Source organism: Gracilinanus agilis, chromosome 1 (genome assembly GCF_016433145.1).
Source record: "Gracilinanus agilis isolate LMUSP501 chromosome 1, AgileGrace, whole genome shotgun sequence".
NCBI classification, from domain to species: Eukaryota; Metazoa; Chordata; class Mammalia; order Didelphimorphia; family Didelphidae; genus Gracilinanus; species Gracilinanus agilis.
The window spans coordinates 18473655-18497551 of NC_058130.1; the positions used below are offsets into that span (position 1 = coordinate 18473655).

Below are 23897 nucleotides of genomic sequence, written 5' to 3' on the forward strand. Positions count from 1 at the left end.
CTTGGTCAAGATTTCTTTAATGCCTTCCCACTGGAACCTTGGTCTCTGTTGCTTAGAGGCCAGACTCTGAAAGGGGAGACTTATTTTGTCCCAAATCAGGCCTCCACAACCACTTGGGCCATCTGCACACCATCCTGCCTGTACTTGAGCCATCATTCTCTTAAACCCCGTCTCTCACTTTCCATTTATTTTTCCTCTATTAGACTGTGATCCTCTTAAAGTCAAGAATTTCTTCCTTCCTTCCTTCCTTCCTTCCTTCCTTCCTTCCTTCCTTCCTTCCTTCCTTCTTTTCTTCCTTTTAGTATCTATATCAGGAAAAGGAGATTATTAATATTAACTTATATTATATTATTATATAAATTTTATTTATAATTTATATATTTATATATAAATTTATATATAAATTATATAAATATAATATTTATATAGCACTTTAAGCATATTTTTGCATATTGTCTAAAATGATCCTTATAACAAACCTATGGTAGAGATACTGTTACTATCCCCATTTTATAGGCAAGAAAATGAAGGCTCATTGTGGTTAAATGACTTGATTAGGTTCACATTGCTGGTGAATGTTTCCATCTGAACTGAGGTCTTTTTTATTCTAGGCCTGTCACACTATTTCTCAGGATGAAACTACTTTCCCCTACGGCCTTTTTCCTTCTAGGAGGCTTCTTTCTTGCTGCCAGGTTATATTCAATTTTTGGCATAAGGAAGAGAGTAAATCCCTCTAGGAACTGGTCCGTCTATTCCCACCTATATGTGTTGTCTCCCCTATTACATCCTCAAGACCAGGACTTTCTCACCTTTTTTCCCTGTATTTTTACCTCTTAGTATTTTTGAAAAAAGGGAAGAAATCCGACCTGCATTTTGCTTTTTCTCATTAACGAGAAATAACCTTACGGTTTCTGTTTTTGAGCCCAACTTCTGCAAATATGTAGTGACTTTGTCAAAAGTGATTTTCAAACATTAATATTTAGTGGCCAGATTTGTCCCTTTCTCTTCCCTCCTAGTTGATCAAAGGGCATTTAAACATTAATTTCATTTTAATGAATAGTCATTTTAATTTTGAAAAGCTTCTTTTACATGAAGTCACAGATATGTAAAAGATTCAGAAAAGCCGTGAACTCCTTTATTTTTCTGACCTTTACCCAGAAAGGGAGAGGACTGGCTTTCTATCCAGTTTCTAAAATTGTAGGTAGGGTCAGCAAAGTTCTCTCTGGGACCAAGGTCGGTATCCTATTAGTATCTTTCTACAACTCTTGGTTTATTCCTTTGAAACAGATTCTAATTCTGACTTTTAGATGGTCTTGTTATTGTTTGACATTCTTTACCTTTATTGCCTGCACTCTGGTGGACTATTCCCACTGCCCTGTCCTCGGCAAAGCCCCTTCTGACTTCTTATCCTTCTCTGTGAAATATCTTCTCTCTTTCTCCGTCTTTAGAAAATGTGGAGGAGTTGACATGTGGAAGCCAGAGTCAGGGCCAATATGGGGAATTACTGGTTTCATTTCCTCACCTTAATCCCCACATCGGAGGCATAATTTAGGTTGAGAACAAATAGGATCTTCAAAGATAATTTATTCCTCCAAATAGTTTTCAGATCTAGGCTATTAGAGGTTTTTCACTCATTCATTTACGTGAATTATCACCTGTCCCTGACCCTTCTGCGTTTTGAACAATTAAGAAAAAAGCAACAAATATAAAAATGGAACAAACTCTCACATTGGCTCTGCCCCAAAATGTGCAACTCATTCTGTAGTTCAAATCCATCACTTCCCCTGCAGGAAGTGGGTGCTTGGAGGACTTTAGCTTTAGTCCTCTGACCCCATGGCTGATCCTTGCCCTGCTCTGAGTTCCAAGTCAGTTGTTTCTCTAGATAATACCGGTACTGCTTAGATTGTTGCAGTTCTGCTCACTTCTTCCTTGGACTATTGGATCCATCAGGGACTCCATAGACTCCTGATTCCAGGCCTTTGCTCAGGTCGCTGATGTTCTTTCATGTCATATCCATCATTCATGATCTTTGTTTTCAAGCTTCAGCTCAGTTATCACCTCCTCTGTGACGTCTTCCTCCATCTCGCGCTCTCATCGCCCCCGCCATGTTAGTGTTCCTCTTCCAATGATCTCCCATTTATTCACTTCCCTGGTAGAACCCAAATTCCTTGGGCTAGGGTCTCTCTCTTTGTTTCTTTGCCCCTTAATCCCTAACAGTTAGGAGAATCTTGGACATTAGGATGTCCAAGAAATGTTTGTTGAATTCAATTGAATAGCCTTGGTTATTTTCCAGCCCCACCTAGTGGTCCAATCGATGAGCATTATTAGTTCCTTTAAGTGGAACCTGGAATCCCGACTTCTTTCTGCCACGTGCCCCCAGCCCAGCCAGGATCCTAGATTTAGAGCAGGAATGGAACTCCAAGGCGATTTGGTTTATTTAGTGCAATGTCTTTATTGTAGAAACATATATTACATTTATAATTATATTTTATTATGTTGATTATATGGTTATACTTAATTTTTAATTGATCAATATACTTATATTTATGTATAATATATCATATATGTGTAAGTGTATATTATACATATGTATATATAATATATCTTATATATATTCATATATAATAGATCGACATATAATGTATTTATATATAATATACATTTATAATTTATATATAATATATGTTTATATAACATAGCTATATATATTTGTATATAATCTATAATCTAATATATATAATATAAACAAACATATAAATACAATGTAAAATATATATGTTAAAAATACACACACACACATATATAATATATATATATAATATAAGGAAACAGAGGCAAATAGAAATTAAGTAACTAATCCAAGGGCACCAGGCAGGTGTATTTAGAATCTGATTGTTGCTGTCTTGTTGCCATTATGGAACGGAAGCTCCTGGAGGGCAGGTGCTGCTTCTTTTGACCTGCAATAATTTAATAAATGTATATCATGTAATTAAACCAGAAAATGTTTTTTTTTGTTTGTTTTTTTCCATCCATTTGTGGTGATATTGTCAGCTTTGGGAGCTTCCTGCGAGGAAAGATCTTGCATTAATTCAGACCCATGTCATCCCCTTTACTTTAGGCCGGGGTTCCTATGCTGGGGGCTGAGAACAGTGGAAGGCGCTGTGGAAGGAGATGAGGAACAAATGCCATCTTTCGCCTCAGCCCCTTCTCACTGAAATCCAGTATGTTCTCCGATTGTGAATTAAAAAAACATACTCTGAGCCACCCAAAAAGGGGAAGAGCTTATTTTGGAGAGCTGCCCAAAGGCGCCGAGAGCTCCCCAGGTTGGGACGAGACCCTCTTTGCTGCCTTTTTCCAGAGGCAGGTCTAGAAAGCAGCCCCTCCGTGGAGGTGATTCTGTGATTAAACGACAGTGATTAGACGAAGACGAATTCTCAGGATTTGCCTGGGCTGGGGCTTGTTTTAAGTATTTCCTCTTTAAAATACGAGCTTCTCCCAGAACCTGGTGACTGAGTGTCCAGGACACGTTTAATACATGTATATCGCATTTAATTAAACCGGAGAAGGCCTTTTGATTCTGCCTCCTTCCCTCTGGCTGGGCCAAAGAGGTGATTTGGCCCCGGAGCCTGAGGTGGGTCAGACGTGTTGCTTGGAGTCAGGAGATGATGTCAGCTCGGAGCCGTAGGCCTTTCTTGGAAAAGGCCCCGGGATTTTACATCGCTGTCGACAGGAAGAAGGAAAGCCAAAATAGAATCCAACCCAAGCCCAGAACTCAGAGCTTCAAGTCTGGAACCGGCAACTTTTTCCCTGTAAAAATCTCTTTGGAAAAGCTTTTGGGTTTGAGTCAGCCGGGGTGAACCCATTTTCAGAGATTATTTTTTTTTCTTTCTGGAAGCATTTAATTGAAAGGAAAAACCCCCAGAATGTCTCCAAAGCTGAACGTGGTACAGAACTTGGGAGGAGCGCCTAGAAATAGCAACATCGAGGTAAATGAAGTCTGCAAGTGATTTGGAGAGAAATGGGAAGGGGAGACACTGGACGGAATAACGAGGGGGAAATTAAACCAAAGAAGCCGCCAGCTCGCCATCCAAAGGCAAGCCCTCGATGCCGGATGGAGCGGGGTCTGCGAGGGAGGAGCGTCGGCGGGCAGGAGCGATGGCGGGTCTGGTGGAAGGTCAGCGTCAAGCCAGGAAAATGTGAAAGGACACATCTCAATTTAGCTTAATTTCCGATGTGAGGAAGGTGTAAGGAGAGGGAATTTCACAGTCATTCTCCCTTGGATTTCTAGTTTAGAGACTGGTTTTAAGTAACCTGCGGAGTGGGTAGAACTCCACTTTGGTAGGCTTTTGTTTCTCTAGGCTGGGGTGCTGTAAAAAGAACTCTGAACAATCTAGGAATCAGAGAGCCCTAGTTCGAGGCTTGCGTGTCCCTCTGGGTGACCTTTGGCTAGTTCCTTTGTTTCCCTGAATCTCAGTTTTCTTCCCCTGTAAAATGGGGTCCTAATGATGGTCTCCGTATAGTCCTCAAAGGGTTGGCGTAAGGCTCAGACGAGCAGATGAAATGACTTTACCGACTTCCAGGCATCCGCTAGCGTTCTCGTTGGTCTTTGTACCTTCTAGCCCATAGCACGGAGGTTGACACACGCCAAGCATTTGATGAGTACTGCTTGGTTACCTGCTCATTGGGAGAGTCACCACTGCGATTGTGATTTCACCAATATGAGGAACCCTGGACCTTCCCTGCCCTTTAGACTCTTGGGGAGTGTCCTGGAGCTTGCCCAGGGCCACTCAGTATGTGTCAGAGGGAGGACTTGGACCTGGGTCCTCACTCGACTCCAGGACTCGTACTCTCTCCAGTACTACATAGCTTCTCGTGTGTGTGAGTATACACACGTGTACCTACGCAGACATACGTGGATGGGATGTACATATTCTATCCCACACAGATAGATACCAAATCAATAAATTCTAGGGGATTCTGAATATGGGACTGTAGCAGCTACAGGATCAGGAAAATTCTCTTGAAGAAGGAGGTTTTCAAGCTGAATTAAAAAAAAAACAACTTTTATTGTCTTAGAATCAACACTGTGTATTAGTGCCAAGGTAGGGTTAAATGACTTGCCCAGGGTCACTCAGCTAGGGAAGTCACTAAGATCAGATTTGAACCCAAGACCTCCCATCTCTAGACTTGGCTCTCAGACAATGGAGCCACGTAGGTGTCCTTGCTCAAGGCGAATTTTGAGGGCAACTCAGAATTCCGAGAGATGAGGGAGGGAGGAGAGCTTTCCAGGGATAGGAGAGGGCTTGGTGCAGAGGCGCCAAGATTGGGAGATGGAGGGTTGTGTGAGGAATGGCGAGAAGGCCGACTGGACTGGACCATGGGCTGTGTGAAGGAGAGTAAGGCAGAATAAGGTAGGAAAGTAAGCAAGGGTCAGGTTGCGAATGGCTTTGAGGGTCTCACGGAAGAGCGTAGGGTTGTTCTTGGACTAGGGAGTGGCTGGAATTTAATGAGCAGGAGAACTGATGGTCAGCCTTGGGCGTTAGAAACTTCCCTCTTACAGGGGAGTGGAGGATGGAAGGAATAGAGAGAGAAGCTTCAGGCAGGAGGATATCACCGTCATCCAGGAGGAAGATGGTAAGAGTCTCCCATAGGGTTTTGGCGTTGAAGTTGGGGAAGGATGTGGCATCTGATTGGATGTTTGGAGTGAAGGTGAGTGAGAAGATGCTGAGGATTTCACTGCTCTGATTAAAATTATCTTGAGCAAGTAGGTGGCTCAGTGGATTGAGAGCCAGATTTGGAGATGGGAGGTCCTGGGTTCAAATCTGACCTCAGACACTTCTTAAATGTGTGACCCTGGGCAAGTCACTTAGCATCCATTGCCTAGCCCTCACTGCTCTTGTCTTGGAACCAATACATAGTATTGAGTCTAAGACATAGTAAAGTTTCAAAAAATAAAATATTATCTTGAGAGACTGATTTTGGGTAGGAATATAAGTTGATTGATTATATCAGGTTATTGGTTAGGCAGCATCATAACCGATAAAGTGCTATGGGTCTCCAGGGCGCTCTTGTGACCAGGGCTGACCGGAGCTGGGGCAGACAGCTACATCAATGGCGTTTTAGGAGCTCATTGTTCAGCTCCTCCCCTGAACATCCTAAGACATCTTTAATTGGTGAAGAGATAATTAAAGGTGGTTCATCAACCTGTGTCATGGGGAACATGTACATAGGAAAAGAACCCTTGGCCCCCTCATTTATTAGCCAAATTCTGTTTAAAAGGAAGACATTCCTTGGGACTCCTAAGGACAAATGTAGATTTTAAAATTAATATCCAATGCTCCAAGTATGATATTTAATAAGATTTATTAATATTTAACTTGAAGCAAAAGGAAACTAAAAAGGCCAGAGAAACAGGGAGAGCACTCACTCAAGCAACTCACGTGGAAGAGAGCGAGAGAGGCATTATTACCCCAAACTTATATACAATCCATAAAAGACTCACGTAAAGAGAGGAAAAGGAAAAGGGAATTTTGGGGCGAGGGAAGAATTCTGGGAGATGAAGTCTAAAGGATACAAAATTTCTACTTACACACAAAGAAAATGCCCCAAACAACAGACTGGATGGTATCGTTTGACCCAGATCCAAGATACAGGAATACAGTAGGAATTCTCCCTAATGTACAGGATTTTATATGTAATATAAAAAAAATCCTCATAAAACGTTGGGTCAATCGGAAAGATGGTGGTGCCATCAACAAGATGATGGATGAATTATCACCTCACAGATGGGTTCATTATTCGATGAGTTACTTAAGGACTCCCTGGAAAATGATCGTCTTTGGAGAGCATGTGTTGGAGAAAAATTGTCTGTAGGATATCGTCTTGGTAAGAGGTAGTTGATGTAGTGGACAGGTGACCTTAGAATCAGTAGGTCCTGGAACCTCTGCCCCCTTCTAATGGAGTGACCTCGAACACATAACTCGCCCTCTCAATCTCCTAATCAAATCTCTAAGACTTCTGCCTTGAACATTCGCCACTCTACAACAGAGAGAAGGTTTCTCGACTCCCACATTGATGCAGTGACGTGTCCAGAACAAAAGATAAAAGGTTTGAAGTTCCCCGTAGCACCGTGGAAGCCACCAGACACAACAGAGAATTGCATTTCTCCTGCAGAGGCAGTAACGCTCTTGGGTGCCAGTGGGGTTCTGAATATCGGAGCCAGTTGGGGATGGAAAGCTGGTGCTAGAATCTTCAAGATGAGTTTGAATCCTGCCTCGGAAACTTATTGGCTGGGTGAGTCAGAGTGAGTCTCTTCACTTCTGCATCCTCTTAGAGAGCTCCTTAGAACATGGCTTTTCAGTCTCAGAGAGGTTCGCAATCTAACTCGGTAGAGAGACTCCTCCCCTGGAGAGTTTCCCACACTGGGACCACAGATTCTTCCAGTGCTTTGGATGTTAGCAAATAAAAAGGCACCAGAGAGCACGTGATGGGGGTGGAGAAGGGAAGGATCACAATAATGGGGTCCTCATGGTTCCCTTGTGGGTTGGCTTACTGCCCTAGGAACAGTGGTTCAGGGTCCAGTTAGAGATGGGAAATCTGAGCACTCTGCCTTTCAGGGGCTTGTGGAGCGGAGTTTGTATTCCTAGAGCTTGGATTAGGACCTTCTTTATCCATGGATTCTCGACAACAACAAAACACAGCTAGCCCTTCTGGGGTCCCAAAGCGTTATACAAATATGGTTTCATTTGCTCCTTATAAAGATCTTGAAAAGTAGGTGCTATCATGATCCCCATTTTACAGATAAGAAAACCGAGGCAGACAGATTAAGCAACTTGCCCCAAACAAAGAGCTGGCAAGTTTCTGAAGCTAAATGAAACTCAGGTCGTCCTGCCTCCAGTCTAGTGTTCTGAGCTGCTGTGTCCCCTGCAGCCGCCCTCAGATACATGCCTGTTAAATGAGTGAAGGACCAGAAGGCCGTGCATTTAGTCTGGAAGGGACCTTGGAGGCTCTCTTGTCCAACCCTTTGTTTTGTAGATGTAGATGAGGAACAAAGATTTAGGGAATGATAAGTCAAGTTAATGTATTAAATTCAGTAGCTGAGCCATGGGCGCACAACTAGAGTCAAAGGCAGGATGTGGACTCACAGCTTCCCGACTCCAGGTCCAAAGCTCTCTTCTCCAGCTTATGCTTCTCTGTTCCACTGAGGGATGGTTTTCCAGATGATTTTCGTAGGCAAGTTGGCCTGGCCACGAAAAGCTGGCAAGTTGGCCATTTCGTCTCCGATCTTAGTTTATTCTTAACAGTCGTCTTCTTCGGATCATGATGTCATTGCCGTCCTTTCCCTGAATTAAAGGTCATTTCTAAAGAGTCTCCGTAGCATGTAGCTTGGCAGTGGGAATGTTTATCTGGACATTTGAGTTCGATTTTTCTGTGTTACAGGAATAAAAAATGTGTGCCATGTTTGAAGTAGGGTTTGATTAAAGAGGAGATGACTACGTCTCTACCTTCTCTCTGCCCTCATTACTCTTCCCCTGGCTACCACCCGACTGCTGCCTAAAATCAAAACTCTGTGCGCATTTGGCTTAAGGTCAAATTTAGTTGCGTAAAACACATTAAAGGAAAGAAATGAACATTTATTAAGGACCTACTATGTGCCAGGCACTGTACTAAGTATCTCACAGATTTTATCTCATTGGTTCCTAATATCAACCCTGGGAGGCAGGTGCTATTATTATGTCCATTTTACAGTAGAGGAAACAGAGAAAGATGGAGGTTAATGACCTTGTTCAAAGTCATGTTCCTATTAAGTTTCTCTGGATGGATTTGAACTCGGGTCTTCCTAAGTCCAAGCCCACTGCTCTCCCCTCCTACCATGAGTAGAGTAGCACATTAAACCCTTATCTGTCATAGGATATAGGAGTTGAAAGGGACTACAGATCTTATTTATTGTCAGAAAGAATTAGTGAAGAGTGAATGAGTATCATTTTAGTCGTGCTCTCTAATAGTCAGATCTTAGAACTTCAGAGTTGAGGGGGGGCATAGATATCATTCTAGATTGGAAAACTGAACCCCAGATGAGGTAAGTGGGGTGCTCAAGGTTAGACAGTGCCAGGCTTGGGATTTATACTTGGGATTTCAAATCCAGTATTCATAGGATCATGAATTTTGAGGCAGACGGGACCTTAGAGATGATCTAATCCAGCCACCTGAATTTACAGATAGGGCTGCTAGGTCTACGAGGGACAGAACTCAGGGCCTGGAGTCTCGGCTTTAATGACTTACTAGCTGTGTGAGCTTGAGCGGATCACGTGACCTTGTTTGCCTCAGTTTCCTTATCTGTCAAATGAGCTGTAGAAGAAAATGGCAAACCACTGAAGTGTCTTTGCCAAAAAAATCCCCCAAAAGGGGTCCCAAAGAGTTAGACTTAACTGAAAATCACTGAACAGCATTTTATAGATGAGGAAACTTCAGCTTAGGTTAAGGGACTTGCCAATGGTCACACTGCTAGTTAGTGGATAAGTGTCTGAGGGAAGATTTGAACTTGGGTCTTTCTGACTCTATCCATCATGCTAACTAGCGATCAACATGTCCACGGTACTATGCCCTATCAGTGTAGATTACTTTCCCCAGAATGGGTTTTGCCAGGAGGGTGAGATGAGATGAGAGAACATAGAACACTCGGATGCTTAAGGTGGGAAAGGATTTGGCCAAGATGCGACTGGATGGCAAGATTTGATTCACAGGATCTGAGAGTTCTCTTTCTTGGTCAACTTGGCAGGTATATCTTAGAAGGAACTCCCACTCTGTTGCTGGATGGATTTCTGCCCAATCCTAAACACAGGAGTTATGTAGAAGAGAACAAGTCTAAGGATTAAGGACTAATTGGAAACCAAAATGGTAGCTTTGCATGTCAAAGGGATTATAATTAGAGCCTTGGGGATGGGTAAAGAGTGGTTTTCCCAGGGCACTTCTAACAGGATTCCAAGAGCCTTTAACAGGCTGGGGCATTGGGCCAAAGGGCATATAAATGAATTTTAATAGGCTTGAATGTTTACTGGGGAAGTCTTAAGGTTGGGGTCAAAAAACCAGCTTCATAAGTAGAAGACAGAAGAAGCATGCAGAGTCGACAGTTCGTGTGCAGAAGGCCCGGGGGCTGCAGTAAAGCTGCAAGGCCAACACGAGCGTTGGCTAAGCCATAGTTTAGAATGTAAAGTCTTTAGTGAGTAGGCATTGTTGAATTCTTCATGCACTTGGGTCTCTGCCAGGTATACAGTCAGTGCTTAAAACTGTTTGTTGCTTGGTCGTTGGTCGCCAAGAATGTTGATGTCATCTTTGGCTTCATTAAGGAAAATGTGATGGCCAGGAGTAAGGAGGGGAAAGGCCTGCTGTCTTAGGCAATGGTCAGACCACATCTCAAGGGAAGGGGTTAGATCTGGGGGCCACAGTTTAGGGACACTTGATAAGCGGGAGGAGGCCAGAGAAGGACAACCCACAGCAGTTTTCTTGGCCAAGAAACTGGAGCAGTTTGCCATTTCTTTTTCCAGTCCATTTTTACTTATTTATTCATTCATTCATTCATTCATTCATTTATTCATGTATTTGTTTCTATTTTTTATTTTTTAAATTTTTTTATTTTTTAGAAAAATTGTCCATGGTTACATGATTTTCCAGTTCATTTTAAAGATGAAAAATCTGAGGCAATCAGGCTTAAGTGACTTGTCCAGAGTCACACAGCTAGTAAATATCTGAAGCCAGATTTGATCTCAAGTCCTCCCGACTCCAGGTATATATGGGTGGACAAAGTTCCACTTACACTGTGGTTTTAAATCTTTCTGATTGGCAGTAAGATTTGCAAAGCACTTACTTGGGAAGTTTCAGGGGAAACATTTGCTAAGCTCCGTTGCAGCGGTTGCCTCATGGTGCCATTTCTTCTTTGCCAGAATGGCTGAAGTTCTTCAGAGAATTTGATTTCAGACCAGTTTTCAAAGCGGCTCCCAGACGCCCAGGGGAGTTTGTGTGCCTCTCCTCTGTGGCAAATGGAAAGAGCTTGTCAAGTGAGTCACTGAGTGATAGGCACCCAAAAGTCAGCCAGAGCAAGGCCGGATAGAATTCAGTGTCATAACAAGGAATCACCGGCATCGATGCACACCCCAGCTCTTCCTAGACTGATGATTTAATGCAACGACAGTCAAAAAACCCAAAGGCCCAGAGGATCTGAGATCTTCCTGATGTAAGTGTTCCCTCCAGCAGGGCAGATTGCCACCCATCCATGCCTACCCATTCTGGGAGACTCTTTTTCATGTCTCCCAATTAATTAGCCCCAAAGGGGTCTATCCAGTATGCTAGAGGTCTTCCTTGAGGTCTCTTGCTATGGCTGGGATACTAGGAGAGCCAGTGGGCTCTCCATTAGTCACCCCCCTCTCTCATTATGTGACGGGAGCATTTAAAAAAAAACAAAACACAACATTTTACCTTCTGTGTTAGAACAAATACTGTGTATTGGCTCCAAGGCAGAAGAGCAGTGAGGGCGAGGCCATGAGGGTTAAGTGACTTGCCCAGGGTCACCCAGCTAGAAAGTGTTTGAGGTCAAATTTGAACCTACGCCCTCCCATCTCTAGGCCTGGCTCTCTATTCACTGAGTCACTCAGCTGACCCCGTATTTTTTTTTTTCTGACTATAATTTTCTTTGATGGTATCCTTCGATCAAGTCCATCAGGGCTCATTTAGTGAAGTGCCTACTATGTGCTAGTCCCCGTACTAGGTGATGGAGACTCACAACCAACTAGTTAATCTATGCACGTGTATTAAGCACATATTATTTGCCAGACACTCTTCTTGGTTCTGTAATACAAGTCACTCTACATACATTTATTAAGCACTTCCTCCATGCCAACCACTCTGCTTGGGGCAGAGGATACAAATACATTTTGTTAAGTGAGATCATTCTCGCTTTCATACGACTCTGGTAGATTCGCTCACTTGTAATATGTCTTGGCATGCTCAGATCCATCACAAGCCTTTCCTTAGGGGGGTCCTTAACTTCAGAACCTCCAAGAGGGCCCATTTCCATTCTCACAATCATACAAGTCTGGTGGAAGAACATTGGTGGTGTTCAGAAGATCCAAATGGTGGAGGAAGTTACTAACATGTTGAGGGTTAAATGAAGATGGATTCCCTTTGAGGGGTGACTCTTATCAAAGAGAGATTGCTGACCCTCTCTGATCCAAATTCCTGCATCTGAAAACCCAACCTGAAAACTAAGGCTTTTACCAAAAAAGCTCTTTACCCAGCAACTCTAGTTTCTTTGCTTGTGCTATTCTGTGGCATACACGCCACTGGCCACCGTCTCAGTGCAGAGATGTTTTAGGAAAAGAAAAATCCGCTGATTCCAACTATTTGAAGGGTTTCCTTTATAGAGGAAGGATTAGGGGTAAACCCCGACATTTGTCTAGTACTTTAAGGACTGAAAATGATCTCAAGCATTTGAGGGACACAACAATCCTCTGAATTGGGAACTACAGGCATTGTTACTATCCTCAACCTATGATTTTGTCCGTAGGGAGAAATTTTGGTGTGACAACGCCTTTCACCAACCCAGGTCAGGAACTCTTTCAGTGGGAAGAAAGAAAAGGAAGAACTCTAAATAGATGTCTTCTAGAAGCAATAGCCAACCCTTAAAATGCAGCCCCCTGAATTCCAGTTCCATATTTCTGGCTGCCAGTAAACATCTCCACCTGGATGCTCTGCTAAGACCTCAAAGGGACTCCATCTTCATTTAACCCTAAACACACCCCTCCTCCAGATGTCCCTATTTCACTGGAAGCTATGACCATCCTCCTTGTCCCAGAGGCTTGAAGCCTGAGAGCTTTCTTGGACTTTTGGAGTCTCCGACTCTTCCATCTAGCCAGCAGCCAAGTTCATCCTGCGTTCGGGACATTGAGAGAAGTCCCCTCGTGTTTGCCACACTGCTTTTGGGACAAGCTTCTCTTTGGTCTCTCTGCTTCCCTTCTCTCTCCTAGTCAAGTTTTCTCTCATCCACGCTCTGAAATCCTCTTACTGGCTTCCCTTCTCTCTCCTAGTCAAGCTTTCTCTCATCCACGCTCTGAAATCCTCTTACTGTGGTCCAGGACAGAGTAGGTCCCTCCTCCCCACTCAATTATCGGCTCCTGCTTGCTTCCAGACTAAAATACCATCTTTCTAGCCTAGCATTTGGCTGGATCTCGTTCTCGTGGACCTTTTTCATGTTCATGTCTTCCCATTAATCACAGGCTCCATTGCTGTCAGCTGAACTACTCGCTTTCTTCTAGAAGACCCATGCCATTATTCACATCTGGGCATGTGCATCTTTCTCATTTGTCCTTTCATGATTCTTATCTTCCTTATCTTCCTCTAGGCTAAGTTCAAATACTTTCTTGGCTGAGAAACTTAGTCTGAGTTTCCATTCCACTCCTCCTCTCACTCCCCAGCCCTCAAGAGTAATTAGATGGGGCAGTGGACAGAGCATCTGGAGTCAGGAAGACCTGAGTTCAAATCCAGCCTCAGACACTAGCTTGTGTGACCCTGACCAAGTTACTTAACCCTGCTTCCCTCAGTTTCCTTCTCTCTAAAGTCAATTAGAGAAGGAAATGGCAAATCACTCTGGTATCATTGCCAAGAAAATCCCAAATGGAGTCAGGAAGAGTTGGACATGACTGAACACCAAAATGTTTCCATATTTTTACAGTCATTGAGACTGGAGAAAATTGTTTCCCCAGTACTAAGGTCTCTGAAAAAAAAGGATCTGAGGAGGAAATGTTCCTGTTTGGACAAAGTTAACAAAGTGAGAAGAATATTTATGTGTTTGTGTGTTTGAAAACTTGAGGAAAACACTTTTAAATCATTGTTCTCTTAATAAAGTTCATATGGATGTTATTTTGCCACCCTGATGCTTCTAGTTGCATGGAGCGATTGATTCTCGCAAAAATATTAATTAATTAAGAATATTTTCCCATAGTTCCATGATTCATGTTCTTTCTCTCCCTTCCACCCACCCTGCTCCCATAGCCAATGAGCAATTCCACTGGGTTTTACATGTCATTGATCAAGAACTATTTCCATATTGCTATTTGCAATGGAGTAATCATTTAAAGTCAACATCCCAAATCATATCCCCATTGAACCATGTGATCAATCATATGTTTTGTTTTTGTTTTTTGTTTTTTAAACCCTTAACTTCTGTGTATTGGCTCCTTGGTGGAAGAGTGGTAAGGGTGGGCCATGGGGGTCAAGTGACTTGTCCAGGGTCACACAGCTGGGAAGTGGCTGAGCCCGGATTTGAACCCAGGACCTCCCGTCTCTAGGCCTGACTCTCCATCCACTGAGCTACCCAGCTGCCCCCATATGTCTTTCTTCTGCATTTTCCGCTCCCACAGTTCTTTCTCTGGATGTGGATAGTGTTCTTTCTCAAAGGTCCCTCAGAATTGTTATGGATCATTGCATTGCTGCTAGTACAGAAGTCAGTTACATTAGATTGTGCCACAGTATATCAGTCTCTGTGTTCAATGTTCTCCTGGTTCTGCTCCTTTTGCTCTGCATCACTTCCTGGAGGTTGCTCCAATAGTGATCACTTTTAATGGAAGGTCTTTGGCACTCTTACCACAAGAGACTGAGCAGTTGCTGGTTGGGCTGCCTGAGTTTGTTTTGTGTAATATTTTGCCCAGAGCTGTGAGTGCTTTCAGACTGACGTGGCCCTTTTATGGGCTGGAATCTTCCTGCACACCGGTGCCTGGGGCATGTCTTTTGGGAACTGTGATCGAGATGATAAACTTTGCATTGATTTTCACTGATGGTTCCAACTTTACACAATATTCTACTTTGTGCAGATTCTGTACAAAAGGGAAAGAACCCATCTTTGAAGCAGGTAGAGCCCTTAAGAGATGCATCAGGTCATTCCAGGTACACGAAAGGTGTTTAATAAAAGCATGCTGATTAATTTTTACAGATGAAGAAACTGAGGCTCAGAGAGCTTATTTAGCAGCTTGCTCAAATTCTTTCAGAGCTCAGTTTTGAACCCAGATTTCCTTCTGTAAATCAGTCATCTTTAAGTTGTATCTCTTTATTCTTTTTTTAAACTTCCATCTATTTGGTCCTGATGCCCTAAAAAAGAAACTTCAGGGCTGTTAAGTCTATAGACATTAATTACCAGTCAAGGATTAGTTCTGTCACTGTAGATGGGAGTGATTGTAACAAAGGTAATAATTGAATTCAAGTCAGGTGCCTTCTATGTGCGAGTTACTGTTCTAGGTTCCAGGGGTTTGAAGACACTCCCAGGGAAACACAATAATAAAAATAAAAAGGAATAATAGTAAGGAGTAATCCATGTTGTCAAGTTACTAGATTCTACTTGGAGGATACTGTATGTATCCAAACAAGAATAAGTTTGTGTTGGGGCAGCTGGGTAGCTAAGTGGATTGAGAGCCAGGCCTAGAGATGGGAGGTCCTGGGTTCAAACCCGGCCTCAGCCACTTCCCAGCTGTGTGACCCTGGGCAAGTCACTTGACCCCCATTGCCCACCCTTACCAATCTTCCACCTATGAGACAATACACTGAAGTACAAGGGATTTAAAAAAAAGAATAAGTTTGTGTCTCCCCAGTAGAAGTAAATACAACATAATTTGAAGGAAAAGAGAGCACTCTTCCAAGGTCAAAAAGAAGAGCTACGTATGAAGGGCTTTAGTCTGGAGAGAAGACCTTCCTCTTCCACCTCCTATCTGGGAGGGAGGTTTTTTTCTTAAAAATTATTAACTAAGAAAAATGTTTTGAATCTGACATGTCTCATCCCATCGTTGGATCCAAGCTGACCTCAGATCCAACCTTAGGACCAAACAAATTATAAGTGTATGATTCTTTGAATGATTTTTCCCCATCTTAGCTTTGTAAAAATATATTTTAACCCTCTTGAACATATAAAATTTCACAAGTACAGAGCCTCAAAGAAGGAGGAGGATTCACAGAGGTAGAAGTGAAGACAGCCTGGGCAAAGAAGTACCATCATACACAGAGGTGTGATATTAGAGGGATCCGACTTTTTCTGCTTGCCTCCATAGAGCTGACATAGTTATAATAAGCGAAAGGTGCAAAGAGGCAGATCTAGGCTTGACATCAGGCAAAACTTCTCGTTAAAATGGTCTAAAAGTAGAACTGAAAAAAAGTCTGAATTGAAACTGGTGAGTTCCATTGCTCAGAATGTGAACTAATTCCTAGGAGTAATTTAGACTTGGATTTACTTAGCAAAAGCATGACTTTGTGGATGGATCTCTTTAAGAGTAGCGAAACAGAGATCCAGAGAAAGGCGAGGAGGGAGGAAAAGGGAGAAGGATGAGCCTCAGTCACAAGTGGAAGGACTTTCTGTCTTGACTTCTCTCCTGGGGTTGGTGTGAAGGAAGGATTGTACGGATCTTCAGGTTCTGCAGAAAAGGCAGCTCAAAAACAGAAACCTAACCCTATGGATTGGGGTTAGCCTGAGAGGCAGATCCAGAGGTCTCGCTGACCATTCCTAGAGAGGATTCTTGCCTTTGCTTCTATGGTGTTGGCTGTTCAAACTATGGCTTTAATCCTCCCTTCTTTTCAACTGATCTTGGGGGATGAAGTGTGGACAAGGGACGTGAGGAGCAACATGGGCCGGGGAACTCTCTGAAATAATAAAGGAGAGGACCTGCAGCTGTAATTTTGAATTCTCAGGTACAGAATCTTCCTCTCCCAATGCAGGTTAACACTTCTTCTGCAACTCCTCTTCTCAAGAGTTACCCAGATCCCTGAGAGTTTGCATCATTTGCCCAGGAGCCCATTGACAATGTGCCAGAGGCAGGACATGAATTCGGGTCTTCCTGACTTTGAGGCTGACTCTTTTCACAGCATCACATATTTTAAGCGATATCCTGCCTTCCTTACAAATAAATGCAGCTTGGGGCAGCTAGGTGGCTCAGTGGATGGAGAGCCAGGCCTAGAGACGGGAGGTCCTAGGTTCAAACCCGGCCTCAGACACTTCCCAGCTGTGTGACCCTGGGCAAGTCACTTGACCCCCATTGCCCACCCTTATCACTCTTCCACCTATGAATCAATGCACAGAAGTTAAGGGTTTAAAAAAAATAAATGCAGCCATTCTAAGCAGGCTCACAGAGTTCATTAATTTCCGTGAAATGAGTTGCCTCGTAGGGGTCTGGAGGAGCTGTGGAACATTTCTTGTCTACCTATTGCAAGAGGGATCAATCGGCAAACAGTTATTATGTACCTATCACGTGCCAAGCACTGTGCCCAGGCAAGGAGACAGTCAGGCACTCTGTGACTGGCATGATGCTAGCCATGAAGAATAAAGACAAAAAACACAAAAGAATCCCTTACGTCATGGATCTTATATTCTGTTGCAGAACGTAACACGTCCGTGTACATTTGCATACACAAAGAAATAATATCTTTCCAAAAGGGAGAGAATGTCCAAAGCTGGGGGGATTCGGAGAGGCTACTTAAAGGAAGCGAGGAAATGAAGTCGTCTCTTGATCTGTTTCCCCAATTATAACCGAATGGGCTTGGATGAGAGGATCTCCGAGCCCCCATCCTGCTCTAAATCTGAGGAATTTGTGTTTAGAGTGAACTCAGTATCCCTCACAAGGCACTTCATAGGCATATATTGAATGAATGAATTTGACTATGTTAAGGACAAAAGAAAACAAAAATGTGTCCCCGTACCTTTGGGCTGTTGTTCTGATAGCAGTGACTCATGCTAGAGAGATAATTTCCTGAATCAGAGATCACGCTCATCTCCATGGAGCCAAAGGTTGTGAGCCCATTTATACACGTTCTTTCTGATTAAGATTTCCTTCTGCTTGAACTAGAAATTGTGAAGATGCCCCCTTCTGTGCCTTCTCCCTTTCAGGGCGTCCTTGTGACTACTTTTGCAGTTTCATTGGTGTAGAAGCTTTGGGTTTACCTTTCAATTTGTAGTCAATCATTCATTCCAAAACACCTTCATTAAACCCTTCTTAGGTGTCTGGCAATACACTTAGCTCAGAGGATTCAAAGACACTAAATGAAGTGATCTCTGTTCTCAAGGAGCTTGTATCACTAATGGAATTCACGCTAATGCCCCTTGTAATTTTTGATTCCACATGTACAATTTCAATTCCTTTTTGTTCTTTCCTTTTATATTGTTGTAGTGATTACGTATGTTATTTTCCTGGTTTTGTTTGCTTTACTTTGTATGAGTTCATGTAAGTCTTCCAGTGCTTCTTTGAATTCTTCATATTCATTGGTTCTTATAGAGCAGTGATTACCAAAGTGGGCGCCACCGCCCCCTGGTGGGTGCTGCAGGCGATCCAGGGGAGTGGCGATGGCCACAGGTGCATTTATCTTTCCTATTAATTGCTATTAAAATTTAAGAAAAATTAATTTCCAGGGGGCGAAGTAATATTTTTTCTGGAAAGGGGGCGGGAGGCCCAAAAAGTTTGGGGACCACTGATCTGGAACAATAGTTTCTATTCATGTACCAAAATTTGTTTAGCCATTCAGTGATCAGTGGGCACCTATCTGTTTATAGTTCTTTATGCTACAAAAAGTCCTTTTATTGTTATTTTGCGGATTATGTGAGCTTTCTTCCTACCTGTGATCTCCTTGGGGTATGTTTCCAGAATGGGCTCTTTGAGTTAAAGGATAGAAACATTTTAGTCTTTTCCTTAGCACAATTTCAAATTGCTTTCTAGAATGTTTGGACCAAGTTATAGCCCCCACTCACAGTGTATGAATGTAAGTGTTACCATAATTTGATGTAATGCCCTTGACACAAACTTCTGAAGACTACCATTAGAACTCATTAAGAAATATGATTAGAAAATTTAAACTTGTTTTTCTTACTAAATAGTCATTATTATTCACCACCAGTCTCCAGATTCGGTGCCTTTTTTTACTGACTTTGCCCCCGTATCGGATTGTCCTGTCTCCTCACCTCCAAATCTTGGCTTCCTTCAAGAGTTAGCTCAAATCTCATTTTCTTTTAAGGCTTCTTCCTTTTCCTCAATTTGAATCCTGGGGCCCTTGATTTATTTTGGTGACACTCCTCTGAAATTGCCTTAAGAGGAGAACTCTTTGTGGGAAGGCTGTAGCGGATAAATTTGTCCCAAGCATCCTTGGAGGAATGGATAGGTAGGAAGTTTCCTTTGTTTGATTTGATTAGGTCACTGTGTTTGCTTAGAAAAGTAATCTGCCATTCTTTTAAATGAAGGTTAGTGAAATGTATTTTTAAGGTAAACTATTCACCCTTAAAATGTTAGCCTCTAATTCTCCCTCTTTCTCCCCACCTCATCCTTGAGGTTCACCCTTCATTTTTCATCTGTGAACATGCATTTTTTGGATAAAGTATCTGAAATATGTTATAAATTACTGGAATTGATACATGAAAGTTTTGTTGGGAGAGAACTAGTTCACTTAATGTTGAGTCAGTGTGATTGAATGAAGCTGACAATATGAATTCTCTTCCTATATGCCAAATCTGTTTTGGCTTCATGAGCAAAGAGAATGGGGATCAAAGAATACTCCCATAGACCAGTGATGGGCAAACTTTTTTTTTTCCTATGTAAAATCTTTATTAAATATTCCGGCTTTCAACAATGAAAACCTGGGCCTATACTTGATACATGACACTGCTCTAAGTATGAGTCCAGGAAGCAAACATCTTACCAGAAGTCATCTGGTTCTTCAGAAGCTGACAAACTCTCAGCTTTATCATTAGATAACAGTGTTTCTTCTATAGATGCTTCTTCCAAAACTTCTTTTTTTGAGCTCTTAACTGATTCCTGTTCTTTATTCTGCTGGATAATTTTCATATATTTTTCTAAAGGGTTGACAATTTCTTTGTTTTCCAATTCTTTTTCGATGATTTCTAACCCTTTAGCATCTTTTTCTACTTCACTTTTTAATGATTCTTCAAGTAATATCATTTCTTCATTCAGTCTTTGTAGTTCTTTTTGTTCTCTTTCAAAAATTTCCAATCTTTCTCTCTGTCGCTTTTCTTCTCTCTCTTTCCGTTCCTCTTCCCATTTTTCTTCTGTGTTCTGTTCTTCTAAATTTGGGCCTTGATGAAAAGTAGTTATTGTTGGCTCATTGTTTATGACATTGTTAGTGGGAACCTTATCTCCCGCTTGATATAGCACATCTTTTTCAAGTTGCTTTGGAATGTTCCCACCATCTTCTAAAGAAGACTGATTTTGAACATCTTCAATGCCTAATTTCTCCGAATCTGAAAATCCACTTATATCTTGATCCGTGTGCTTCTCAGAATTACTTGAATTCTGTTCATGATTGCCTGGTAAGCAAGTAACTGAGATATTGGGAGCAGAAAGAGGTTGACTTGTCTTTGGAATTGGTGATGGAATTTTGTCAGCAGGTGGACAGGGAGACCCAACAAATGAACCATTGTTACCTCCTAAATAGATCTGGCTACTAAGGCTTCTCCTTGCTTTTGGACGTGGAGTAGAGGAAAGATGTCTGGGGGAAAGAGCTTTCCTTTGCTGTGGAGTTTGGTAATCAGTAATCCCATCACCCCTTTCATCTTTTGAACTGCTGAGTGGAAGCTGCTCAGAAACAAATTTGTTCTCTGCAAACATATTTTTTTCAAGAATGCTACTACTTAAAATTTCTGGTATAAATAAAGGAGACTGACTCCTTGCTGGTGAAATGCTTTTCATTGTGGCTTGAGAAACTCGTTGCTGGTAATTCCTGTAGGCTTCTTCTAAGTGTTCTGCCTCTTTCTCTAGTTCTTTTACCCTTGCTTTAGTATTAGCTACAAATTCAAGGTCAGTATCTGTGGTATCACTCTCAATTCTGGGATGCTGGTAATACCTGTTCCTTGGAATATCTTCAGACTGGACAATATCATCAGAAAAGAGTCGATTCTTCAAGAAATTATCTATATAATTATCATGAGGTACAGCCTTGTCACTTGTGAAATTAATGCCTGAGTGATCAACCAACGATGGCTTTGAATTTCGGTATACTTCATTTTCTAAAGCTGCCTGGGTTTGTCTAAGTTGCAATTTCAAGTCATCGATCTGCATATTTAACCTCCTTGTAGAAACTTCATAATCCAATATCTGGTTCTTCAGTAATGAACAACGTTCAACCTCATCTTGGAGTCGTTTTTCTAGGGATTGTTTCTCAGTCTCAAATGCCTTTTGTTCAAGCTTTCTTGCATTTTCTGTCATCTTTGATTCTTTCTGTAAGGCTATGAACTCAGGTGATGGCTGAGTAGATTTTCTTTGGAGGTGCATGTTTTCACTTCGAATTTCTTCCATTTGTTGTTTAAGCAATTTATTTTGTGCCTGAAGCTCCAGTCAATCTTCTTTTAAAAGTAAATAATCAGTAGTATCTTTAATTTTTTCACTCAGTGACTGGTTTTGTTTTGTTACTAATAAAATTTGTTCTTTGAGAGAATCCAATTCAAGCTCAAGATTTTTGCCATGAGATATAGCTTCCCTGAGTTCTTCCCTTCTTGAATTAATAGCATTGGCTTCTTCTTGCAAACGCATAGCTTTCTCTTTATTCTTTTGTTCTTCTTCAAGCACTCTATTAGATCTGGTTATGTATTCTTCCTTTAATTCAAGCTGATATTTTAGAAGTTCATTCTTGAGCCTTTGTTCATATGCCTCCTCCATGTTCCCCACATTCAGCTCCCTTCTTCTCAAGGATTCTTCCTGGGTTTTATATTTTTCTTCTTGTAGCTTCTGGGCTAATTTGAAAGCTTCCATTCTTTGCTTTAGTTCAGCTTCTCTACTTCTTACCATTTCAATGTCTTTCAGCAAATCCTGCCTCTGGATATAAATTTCTTTTGCTTCAATCTCCTGGTGCTTTTGAAGTCTCTCAATAGCATTCTTTTCTCGAGAAATTAGCGCTTCAGATTTTGCTTGATGTGTCTTTTCTAATTCTTGCCGCAATTCAGACATTTCTTTTTGGAGTTTTCTTTTTTCTTCCATTCTCATTCTTGCTATTTTGATATCTTTAAAATGCTGCAGCTTTTGAGCCATTTCTGATTGAAGTTGTTGTTCTATTTCTTTCTTATATTCATTGAACTTTGTTTCTAAAGATTCCAGTTTAAGGCGCTGGGGATAAATATCTGCAAATTGCTCATCAATAAGCTGAAATTTTTCAGCAAGAGATTCTCTAGTAGGTAATAATGCTGAACTTGTTTGAGTCTCCATATTGCAACTTTCCCTTTTTGGTTCTCTTTTTGAATCCTTGAAGTCAATGACTTGTAGAGTCTGGATTTGGGGCTGATTTTAATCAGTTGAAGTAGATCTTGCATAGTAAATACCTTCGAAGATGATCAGCCACTAGGCTATTAGAAGCCCCAACTAATAATGAGCTTCCTTCAACAGGAATGGACTGTGGCTGCAGTTCTCCACTCAAAACAGGATGCATCAACTCATGTATAGGCTGGTTTCGAAGTTGAGTCTTGAGTGTATCCAAAATACCCCGATTCTTAAATGTCTGGTACAACCTCTTGTGAAGTTCATCCTGAGACAATGCCTCTGTTTCAAAAGGCATCTTGAACTAAGTAGCCGCAGCTGGAATACAGCTCGGTTGCACAAGTTAGTAGGCCGGCGGCATCGGCCGATGGGCAAACTTTTAAAAGAGGGGGGCAAAAGAAAGGAAATGCTCCTCTGTCAGTCTTTTTCTAAGGCAACTCTTTTGAAGTTTCATTGTATTGTATCCTACTCATTGTATTCGTCAGATTAGGAATAATGTCAGGAGGCTGGATAGAACATTTCAGGGGGCCACATCTGGCCCACAGACCATAGTTTGCCCATCACTGCTATAGACTATTTCCTGGGGATCCCAAACTTCATTATTAAAACATAAATTTGTAATTTTGGTTAAGCTAGTCCTTGAGAAGTAGAAACTAGCTTTCAAAGAGTGTCAGTAAGTTCCAATTGCCACTAAGCATCCTCTTGTGTTGCCTTATCACAACATAGAGATGACCCTGATTCTCAAAGCCTATGCCAGGAAAATCAAGGTAAGCTTAGTTCTAGCTCAATTCCAAGAGGCCCATTGCCATGTTGACTGAAAGGAGATGAAACTTGGGACCTTAGCAATTCTCAGAGATGATCAGCTACATTGAAAGGGGGTTGCAATCTGCATCAGTGATGGGATCACCTACTCAAAGAAATCATATACCCTTAATTTAATTGAGAAATGTCAGTTGAATACAAAGGTCAATTTAACCCGTACTCTTCTACTTATTTTTTTCACCCCCTGTATTAGTGGATTGAGAGTTTTGAATTATTTTCTCAGCCTAAAGTTAATAATGGAACCCTATCATCTGATTTTCAGTGTTATTACTGGAGTAAAGGACTAAAAATCTATGAGTTTTACTGTAGTCTTTGTCTTGTGAAGGATTCAATTAAAAATATTATTTGTTCATCTGTTGCCTCCTTTCTTCCTCTTTTTATGACCAGATTAATTTTGGAGTCAGGCGAGTCTTAGGTTTGAATCACACCCCAGTACTTCCTCTTTGTGAGTATTGTAAGAATTAAATTTTACTGGTTTGACTAATATGAAAATTATAAATAATATGGTAGTAGCCAATTCAAAGTATTATTGCTCAAAGTCGAAATGACTTTAATAGGTTTTATTTACAAAAGAGGTAGAAAGAGTAAAAGCAGAGAAATACAAAAGGATAGAGCAGACATCAGCCTATCTAACTAAATATTGCTCTTGTGCTCCACCCAGCCAAGACTTGTTGACCTTCAACCAGAATTAAACTCTCTCCAGAAGACAGGAAGAGAAAGCCAGCTATCCACTTACCCAAGTTCCCTCCAAGAGGCAGGTCAATATGATGACATGAGCTGAAGGTGACTCCTAAGGCTGACCTT

At 41.7% G+C, this 23897-nt stretch overlaps 2 protein-coding genes across 2 annotated transcripts in view; one reads left to right on the top strand and one right to left on the bottom strand.

The window, feature by feature from the left end:
- BMPER (BMP binding endothelial regulator) overlaps nucleotides 1-23897 on the top strand; it is a 275415-nt gene that overhangs the window by 81396 nt on the left and 170122 nt on the right. The window lies entirely within an intron of this gene.
- On the bottom strand, nucleotides 19601-22569 carry LOC123231563 (oral-facial-digital syndrome 1 protein-like). The gene is given in 3 exon segments (XM_044657883.1): nucleotides 19601-22234; nucleotides 22237-22335; nucleotides 22338-22569. Coding segments are annotated over 3 exon segments (2862 nt in total). The 3' UTR covers nucleotides 19601-19703.